This window comes from Ammospiza nelsoni, chromosome 11, assembly GCF_027579445.1.
Source record: "Ammospiza nelsoni isolate bAmmNel1 chromosome 11, bAmmNel1.pri, whole genome shotgun sequence".
NCBI classification, from domain to species: Eukaryota; Metazoa; Chordata; class Aves; order Passeriformes; family Passerellidae; genus Ammospiza; species Ammospiza nelsoni.
This window is the reverse complement of record NC_080643.1, coordinates 11,083,256-11,093,224: the sequence shown is the minus strand read 5'-3', so window position 1 is coordinate 11,093,224 and position 9,969 is coordinate 11,083,256. Positions and strand designations below refer to the sequence as shown.

General features: G+C 49.4%; 1 protein-coding gene across 1 annotated transcript in view; it reads right to left on the bottom strand.

Moving 5' to 3' along the window:
- Positions 1-3,411: 3,411 nt before the first annotated feature.
- The window catches only part of PODXL2 (podocalyxin like 2), a 30,641-nt gene continuing 24,083 nt past the window's right edge, over positions 3,412-9,969 (bottom strand). The window contains exons 5-8 of the mRNA XM_059480347.1: positions 8,559-8,715; positions 7,632-7,693; positions 5,797-5,976; positions 3,412-5,458 (exon numbers count right to left, since the gene is read on the bottom strand). Of these exons, the coding sequence (XP_059336330.1) occupies positions 5,249-5,458; positions 5,797-5,976; positions 7,632-7,693; positions 8,559-8,715 (609 nt within the window). The 3' untranslated portion in view covers positions 3,412-5,248. The remainder of the gene's footprint in view (positions 5,459-5,796; positions 5,977-7,631; positions 7,694-8,558; positions 8,716-9,969) is intronic.

Below are 9,969 nucleotides of genomic sequence, written 5' to 3'. Positions count from 1 at the left end.
AGCCCTGAACAAACCGGGGGAACCGGGGCTCGGGAAAAGGGAACCGGCCATGAACAAAGTGGGCTGGAACCGGGGCTCGGGAAAAGGGAACCGGCCATGAACAAAGTGGGCTGGAACCGGGGCTCGGGAAAAGGGAACCGGCCCTGAACAAACCTGGAAACTGGGCTGGAACCGGGCTCGGGAAAAGGGAACGGGCTCTGAACAAACCGGGGACACCGGGCTGGAACCAGGGCTCGGGAAAAGAGAACCGGGCCTGAACAAACCGAGCTGGTTGGGAAAAGGGAACCAGGCCTGAATAAACTGGGGGAACCGGGGTGGAACACCCCTGAGGAGGGAGCTGGCCCAGAATGTGGTTGGGATGGGGTCTGGAACATGTGGCAGGGCTCTCTCTGTGCTCCATGACTTGCGACAAGAGGGGTCTCATTAATCCATTCAAAGATAGCTGCCAAGAGGATGGTGCCAGACTCTTTTTGGTGGTGCCCAGCAAAAGGACAAGGAGCAAAGGCCATAAATCAAAACTCAAGAAATTCCACCTCAACATGAGAAAGAATTTCTTTAGGTTGAGGGTTGCAGAGCCCTGGAACAGCTGCCCAGGGAGGGCGTGGAGTCTCAGTAGATATTCAGGTCCCACCTGGACGTGTTCCTGTGTCACCTGCTCTGGGTGACCCAGCCTTGGCAGGGGCTGGGCTGGGTCATCTCCAGAGGTCCCTTCCAACCTGATAATTGTGTGATTCTGTGGGGGTCCAGGTGTGGAGCAGGTGTGGGATGGTGAAGAGTGGCATGGGACACACGTGGCACAGGGCACACAGGCAGGACTCTGCTGTGGAACAGAGGCTTGTGCTAAGCCACTCTAGCAGGAAAGGCATCCTGGGCTGGTCCTGTGGATACTGGAGGGGAAGAATACTCCATGGAAGAAGCCTGTTTCCATAGCCTGGGCACCTGGCAAGGCTCAGGACTTCCACAGAAATCTGTGAATTAAGGAGTGTACTGTGGGTAAGGGAGGTCAGGCTGACCCCCATCCTGGCAGAGAAACCCTGGCCAGTACTGCATTACGAGATGCAGACATGAATTTAGGCAGATCTAAGCAAGCAAAGCACTGCACTCAGGTCAGTGTTCAGACACCCAGAAGGTGTGTTTTATTGCAAAGAAAACAAAACCACAACCCTGCTATTTCCAGGGCCAGACACAAGTGTTTCTAAGTGTTCTCCGCAGCAATCCCGAGCAGCAGCCAGGGCTTGCAGTTTGTGTCCAGCAGGAATGAAGGTGTTGAGAACGGCTCAAAGCCCGGCTGTCAGCTTAGATGGGCCCATGAGGCTCTCATGAGCCAGCACAGATGAAGGTGCTTGTTGTGTCTGACTGTTGGAGCTGTCCCAAACCTGCTGAGAAGGACAGATGTGCTCCTGCATGGCTGCAAAGGCAGATGGGAACAGACAAGTTGCTGATGGCAGTGGCTGCAGTGGGACCCTGCTGCAATGCTCTAAGGTAATGCTGCAATAGTCCTTAGGATAGTGTTCCTTCATTTCACACCATATCCTCTGCCAGAGGGATCCTTAAAGTGTCTCTTGAACTGTACCCTCAAGCTGCATTACATCCTTCACAGCACAATTACTGGGTCACTCCTCATTGTTTCTTTCCACTCTACATACCCCAAGGCAGTGTGCAGGGTGCAGAGTCCCAAGACACGTTAGACTCCATGTTACAGGCACAGTTCCAGATCTCTGGGTGACACCTTGGAGTAATCTGCAGCTTGGCCATCCCAGATCCCACCTGGCCATGATCCCCCAGAGATGGAGAGCCTCTCTGTTCTTGGCCGTGCATCCAGACGATGCTATCGCCGGTGCTCCCCGAGGCACTGCACTCCTCACAACAGCACCTGTTGCTCTCTCTGAAGAACCATTTCCATTCCAGGGCAGAGTCTCTGCATTCTAGCTGTGGTCCCAAGGAGCAGAGGGAGCAAGTGGCAGACAAAGCAGGAAGATGGAGCTGAGACCCTGTGTTGCTACCCAGGGCCTCTATACTGGTGACTCCAAGGAATGTCCCATCTCACTACTTTGCAGACAAGGATGTCCTCACACAAACCATCCTTGACATGCCTGGTACAAGCCTCTCTGCTCACAGTCGAGTCCTGCAGCCCCTCATGAATAAAGCAGGTTATCCTAGGCAAGTCACAGGAAACAAATACCCAAAGCTAAGAGAAAAGTTCTCTTTTTTTTTCTTTTTTTTTTTTTTTAATTTTTTGTTTCCAATCCCAACCGCCACCAGGTGTCAGTGTGATCAAGCATTTGGTAGGTGGAATTATGGCGATGTCCGAGTTAGTTTTCCAGGAATTGCTTTGTCTCCTCCATCTGCTCTGTCACCTGGCACACTGCTCTGAGAAGTCCAGCTTTCACAGTTTTTATTAAAAAGAAGTTTAACTACATTAGGGTGATAGAAAAGCTTCCTGTTACAAATGCTAAGACAAAGGTTTTCTTCCTCTTTACATCCTCCCTGTGCAGAGCTGGAAATGCAAGCACTGGACAGAGTTAAGTGGGCTACCAACAGCCTCTCTACAGTGCTTCCCAGCCTGCAGGTCCCCAGAGATGACCCATCTCTGCAGGGCTGGCAGGAGAGGGACAACAGTGCAATCGACTTGACAAGATCAGCCTAGTGCAAAAAATGATACAGAGAAAAAACAAACTGTAAGAGGATAAAAAGTACCACCAGACTAAAGTGAAATTCTACCAACCAGTAGATTTCTGAAGCTAAACTGGGATCATACAGCCAGGTGCACCCTGTAAGAGACAGCAGAAAAGTGTCCTCAGCCTCAACAGCCACCCTTAAAGTGTCTCTCAGACTACCTGGATACTCCAGACAGAGAAGAGCATCTCTGGAAAATCCTCCAGGCCATGAGAGGCCAGAAGAGCAAATTAGGAGAACTTGCTAGCTGATTATTGAACCCATATAGCCCCTTGGTTTCTTTAAAGTTTGAAGACTTTACACGAGATTGGGAGGTGCTGAGCCCAGCCAGAAGCATTGCTTTATCAGTGCCTTGTTGTTTCTCTGAATTAGGATAGTGGGGAGAAAACAGGGCAGCAAAGCAGCTCTTAGCAGGGATATGCACCAAGGAAGCCATTTGTGGGTGAAATGATTCACATCTGATTGGTGGCATTATCTTTTAACAGCCACTGGGCATTCAAAACAAATTTGAGGAGGATTATTGGACTTGGAAAGATTTACACGGTGCAGCTGCCTAAAGGCCACGGGCATGCCAGGGCCCATTATGCTAAGTGCTATAAAATCTCAAATTTTAACTCCATGCTTTAATTTACTCACCATAACAACAATTTGCATTTAATCCTTTGAGCCCCAAAGTGCCTTCAACACAGCCAATGGACTTGTGCAGTTTTACTGCACAGACGCATCAAACTCAGCAGGAGCCACCCAGGGAGGGGTGGTCAGAGAGGGCCGTGTATGGCTGTCTGCATCCATGGACTGTCCCCCACTACCAACTGCTGGGGCAGGAGAAGGAACTCTGAGCATCTCTGCAACCCTACCAAGGTACAAAAAGAGCTGATGATCACTGTGTCCTACATAACACCAGGAAAGATATGGAGGCAGGCAAAAACCACTGAAAATTGGAATCTGGATAGGAAACCAAAGGTTATCACCTTTCTTGAATCCTTAATAAACTGGTATCAGAGTGGCCCTCCATCGAGGTGATCTGTGATGCAGTTTGCATGCAAAGCGCTACACAAACTGCAACAACAGACTCTGGCACCTTGACTTCAGGCACACCCACCGGGGGGAACATGCTAGAGGTCTCTATACCTACAGTGACAGATTTACAGGCTGCACATCTGGGGCCTCTGTGTACAAAGGTTCCCTTCAAGACCAAGTGTGAAGCTGCATCTCGCAGGAAGCAAGCATGCAGATCACCACCACTAGGGAGAGAAGTTCTGCCTCTGACCGAAGCAAGTTCCTCAGTCCCTCACTGACAGAAGAAACAAATGTTCTGGGATTTCAGGCTTGACAGTAGTTTAGGCAGGGCTCAGAGAACAATTACACATATTCACGTGCCTTGAGCACACATCTTCAGGGAGCTGGAGCCTCAAAGTTGCCTGAGGCATGCCTGAGAAACATCCATTGGGGAGCTCTTACATCCGATTCTCATCTCATCAGAACTGGCTCTTACATTGTTTAAATGCAGTGATTTTAAAGATGTTACCCCAATTTACACCTGTGGGGTATTAAACACTTCCACCCTTCCCTCAGGGCAAGATGCTGAAATTGAAACAAAAGGATGAGAACATTACTTGTTTCCCTATTTTAAAAGTTTCACATAGTCTTTATATTTACTGCAAAATGACCAACTGAAACGAAACTAACCTGTGAAATAGAACTCGAGTGGAAAAGGCCAGCCAGTGTTAAACTTACACAAGACAAGGGATATTTTCCTGCTATTTCCCAGGCTATTGTGAAAGAGGCATGTAAACACCATTTTGGAGCAACGCTCCAACCTAAAGCACATTTCCATCTAGAATGCTGCACCATGGCACTGAATTCTCTGCAATCAGTCAAGCAAGGGTAAAGTGCTCAAACTTTGCAAGCTCAGCTTGGAGTTGTGGAGCTGAAAAAAGGAGTGGGGCTGTTAGTGGTACCAGGGGTGAAATGAGATGACAGCAGGGAGTGGTGGGAGGGGTATTTTCCCCAAATGTAAACATCAGCTCTCATACAATTAGTAGCTGAATGCTAGAGCACTAAAAAACCTGTTTTTCACATGGAGAATGCAAACTCTGCCCAGAACATTGACAGAATCTTGGCTCCCCTCCATCCAGAATGCACAGGTTTTACTGCACCTGCATGGACTGAATGTGGTCTCAAGGTCAGTATTTGGAAAGTGAATTTACTCCCCAAATCTGGACTCTTGGTGGCAGGCAGCCCCACCATCTTGTTTCTCCAATCCAGACAGTCTCAGCCACTACCACAGAGCTACAGTAAGTGCATTTAAAGGTGATGAAAGCATTGGTGCTAGTGATAGGAACACACACACAGAGATCTATAAACCCACCCCTCCCGCTTCCCTCTGTTCCGTGATCCTCCTGGCTCCAAGCCTCAGATGCAGGCTCAGGACTTCCATAGGGAAAACTTGCCCAAAGACACGTTCAAAGGTTTTATGAAGTTCCTGAGAAGCCACCTGATCCCATGGTCCATCAGTCAAGATAGGAGAAAAACAAGTGTGTTTAAGAGGATGGTTCCCTCCTTTCTTTTTCTAAAGATGCGTGTCTTCCTCAAACACATCCACATCCTCGCTTGCCTGCTTATTGATCAGGACATCCCAGCTGTCAGGGCCATTGATGGTGTTCCCCCCGTTCACGCTCGGCTTCTTCTCCTGCATTTCCGACTGGCTGTCACTGGCCACATCCAGGGTGGGGTTGTCATGGCAGCCGTTCTCAACAAAGCGCAGCTCCTCGCCGTGCGACTGCCAGGGACGAGAGGACACAAAGGGAGACAGAGGGTGACAGCTCTTAATGCTGCTGAAAAGCACAATCACACCAGGCTATGAGGGTCACTGAGACCTTTGTGGAGTCAGTGGGAAGAGGTGGATTTATTCCCAGCCCAACCCTCAGAGTGGAAATGAGCTGTCCTAAGCACATTTGCATCTCTCTTACACCTGAATGAACTCCACTGCTGCTCCAGCAGTGTACCCACCTATGTCCCATAATTGGACAGGGGAAAACAATTGCCCTCCTATCTTCCCAATCTCCTCCATCCCAAGGCTAAGAGTCTGGCCACCTTCTCCACCCATCCCATGCTCACCATGTTCTTCATCTTGGGCAGGCGTCTCTGCCAGCAGTTGTAGATGAGCCCCAGGACGATGATGATGGCGCAGATGGAGCCGATGATCACCAACACCACAAAGAGCTTCCCATAATCACTGCGTGTCTGGTTAGGGTGAGACTGGCAGCTCGTGGTGGTCGAGTAGTTCTGGATACCAATCTGGAAGGAAGGAAGCAGTACATTAAAAGTCCTGACCTACAGGCAGATAGAATCCTGTTCAGACTTTCCTGGGTACAAGTACAGGACCATGAATGTGGGCAGAAGAACTGAAAGCCAGGGTTGGAGACTCAGGTTGTACACAGTCTTACATTACTAGAAAGCTCATAACTATACATAACACCATTTTCCATGAAAGCTGATGCATCAGCAAATGGGGCAGTAGGCAAAATTTTATTTTGCTCACCTGCACAAGGATATCACACCTTTGTGTAGGAGGCTTTCAAAGGAGAAACTGTCCAAGACTGAGAGTCCCCAAAACAAACTAGAGACCACTGACGTGTGCTTAGGCTTTGGTAACTGCTTGGCAGAGAATGTAACCCTAATAAATAGGTTTCCAGGAAAGCTCAGGTCCTAAGAGGGCATAGTGGTCTTTACAAGGTCTTGAAAGTGGACAGCTGCCCGCTGAGCCTAAAAGCTTAGGAATAGCTGCCCTAGAAACTGGCCCCCTGTGGCTGTCAGCAAACAGCCCAGGATGGTCCCAGAGACTTGGCAGATTTGAAGCAGGTTATGTATCAATTCAGTAGTAAATGTGACAGGTAAGAGAATATCCTCCCTCCTCCTTGCAATCTCATGCTGGTGCAAGGGCAGCACTGTGAGCAGAGTTTCATTACTGACAGAGCCAGAGAGCATGAGGCATGGGGCAAGGAGGCCCTGGTAGAACTCACATTAACACATGGCCACATTTGCAAAGTCAAACCTTGCATCCACACAAATCCTTCTTTCTGGACAGCTCTAGCTGCTGATACTTCAGTCACACAATTTCTACAGGGTTTGCTTTTTGCACTTTCTCTGGTGTAAGCCAATCAATACACCACTGAGCAGTTAATTTGCTTTGTCTAACTGCGCCAGTTTGTTAGGTCAGGGAAAAACCTGAGAGCAGACAGCCAGCAAGACAGTGGCTCAATCCTGCTGCTAAATTCAGCAAAATTAATCCAGTGGCTGGCACAAAAAACTCAAACAGAATAGGTCCTCAGTGCCTACATACCCTGTAGGACAAAGGGGCAAAGCCAAAGATTGTGGGACTGATTTGTCCTCATCTCTATCCTCTTCCAAGCTGCCCAGGGTTAGAAGGGAATATCTGAGGCCTAGAGGAAGATGGCAGAGGAGTCTGGCATCCACTGACCCAGGTCCTCTGCCTGTCCTTGTGAAGGCAGTTGTTTAAGGAGTGAAATGCAGACCCTGGAATCATAGAAGGTGTGTGAACATGTCAAGAGAAGCCAATGTGTGTAAAACAACTGGAGGGTGAGCAGGGCCAAATGTGGGGGCCTGCAGCACCCACACTGTATGGACAATAGTATGGAAGGGGTGACACTGAGAATCCCAACAAAACGAATGTGTGAAAAGCAGTCTCATAACCAAGCCAGAAAAGCAGGGAGGGAATAACCCATAGTCACTCTCTTAAAAAGAGCAGAAATTTGATGGCCTGGCTACTACCAGTGAGGGGAGAAAGGGGGTTTGCCAAGCATCTGACTCATCTGTTTGCCTGCTCTGGGTTCAGCACTTGGTTAGACTGAGAAAAGCAACTTGAAAAGTGGGAGCATATTTTAATTGTATAACTGGTCTTAACAAACGGATGCAGGCAGACAGGCTCTTACCTCAGCTAAGCTCCTCTTAACATCCCCCAGTGCCATGAGAACATCTTTTGTAGGGATAACACCTGTAAAGTAGAGGAAGAGATCAGTGCTGCTCTCAGCTCAGGTTACTCAGTCAGATGTATTCATCAGTATAAAATCCCCAACAGGATGGAGGCAGGGAAACACACATTTTGTTCATTGGTGTTTTATGTCAGGAGGCTGAAAGAACACAGGATCACAGACAAGGGTACCTCCAAATACTCTTTAAAGGAGTAAAAAAAAATCAGGGATGAACTGATAGCAGAGCAACCTAGCTACCCTCCCCAGCACCACAGAAGCTCTCAGGATCTGTGTCTGCTCTGGGAGCAAGCAGCAGCACTCAAAAACTCATGGAGACAGGTTCACAAAGGTCATAGAGGCCATAATGTCAACATTAGAAACATCTGTCACTAAGCAGGCAGGAAAAGGACCCCTGTACCAAAATGGGAATAAAGACATGGTAAAATGTTCCAGTCCAGCCCATGTCACTGTCAGCTTTTGTTTCTTTGGGGATGAAGGAGGGCACTATGAGGACCATCCTAGTTCAGACAGGACTTCAGAATTGATAGGTTAGGAAGTGAACCAAGAGCAGGCTGTCATATCATACCATGATGGGGAGTACATAAGGAGAAACCTGACAGATGCTCAGGGAAAGGCAATCCAGAGAGGCAGCAAAGCTGAAGGCAATGTGCAGAAGTGCAAAGTGCAGTGCTTTGTGCAAGCAGTGAGGGACAACCCAGAAAGCAGATGTGAAGAAAGTCTCAGTCTCTCTCCATACCTCAAGTCCAGTGAACACAGAACTGATGGGATTGCAATGGACTGGAAAGCAAAAGCTCCTTCCAACATTGCTGTGTACCTCCATTTAAACACACTCCCCATCACAGGAAGGCTCCTTCTGCCAGCACTTACCCTGTTCCCCTGCCAGTGTCATTAGCAAGTGCTTGTCATTCTCATTGGGTTTGCTCAGAGAGATGAGCCAGCGGTCCTGCAGCCCCTCTGCCTGCCTGGAGAAGGCATCCTCCACCAGTGCCAACAGCTGGGGACCCCTCTCCAAACGAAACTCCTCCTGCCACAAGAAAGGAACCTTGGTGAGTGCATGGTGGGGACAAGGCAGCTGTAGCACTGCAGGGCTGGCACAGCTGAGACCTCACACATGCCCAAAAACCAGCAGTGATAAACCTGGTGCCACACTCTGCTGCACAGTTCCTCAGGCTGGAGCCACAAACACCTCCTGATGCACCAAACTTCCTCCTCAGCTCCTGTGGCTGCCAAATGCCCCACACCAGGCTCTCCTGGCACACAGGGATCCTGAAGGAACATGATGGTGTGAGAAGGAAGCAGCCAGGCTCCTGGCCACAGGAGCCAGCGCTGGGTCAGGGGGTGCCGCTCAGCCTGACGTGCTCCGGCCATCCCTCAGCAGGCGCCTTTGCTGCTTTCTCACTCTTGTGTTTCTATTCTCATCTCCAGTTGCCATGCCAACCTGAAGGCCACACAGATGATTAATAAAATGGAGAGTTCTTGTTGCCATGGCAATTTGAAGCGCTCAGGGCAGGCACAGGCCTGTGCCAAAAATGGCCTAATTGGAGAAGACATCGATGACTGGAGCCTGAATCACAAGAGCCTGGCAGTGCCTCCTCTCATGAAATGATGGGTTTTGGTATGGGGAGGCAGGAAGAGCTGCATGAGGAAGCAGCACTGATGCAGCACCACGATGCTCAGCTGCAGCTCCAGCTCATGGTCCCACTGCCAGTCTGAGGCTCTCTGTTGGGGCATGCAGAGGAAAGGGGAGCAGCTGAGCCAGAAGCAGGAGGACAGAAGTGAGATGTTTCTGGTGATGGGGAAAGCAGAGGTTGCAGAGCACTGATCAATTCTCCATGGTGGAGAGGAGGGAGCAGTGAAGGAGCCTGAATGCACCTGTGCCAAGGTGGAGGTCACCTTGCATAGCCAGGTACCACTGCTGGGTCAGATCCTGCAGTCCTCACTTGGGTAAACTTTCCAGGTATGTTGAGTGAGAGATTTGCCCAGAGAGAGACTGAAGTGATTCCCTTACCTGGAGCCCACTGGGAAGACAAACAGGCTTCCAGCTAAACCCAGAAACACAGATATGATTCCTGCAGCAGGTAAAAGCCTGGTGCTATGAAGTGTAATGAAGCTCAAAGTGCAACCTTCTGGAAGGAGCTAAGCACACTCCTTGTCCCTCAGCTTTTCAGTGGGACTCAATACACACTAGATCATGGCACCAAAACATTGAAATATGTGAGGAATACCCACTCACACTAATTTAAACAACAGCACTTGCAACACAGGTTCTCCCTCAAAA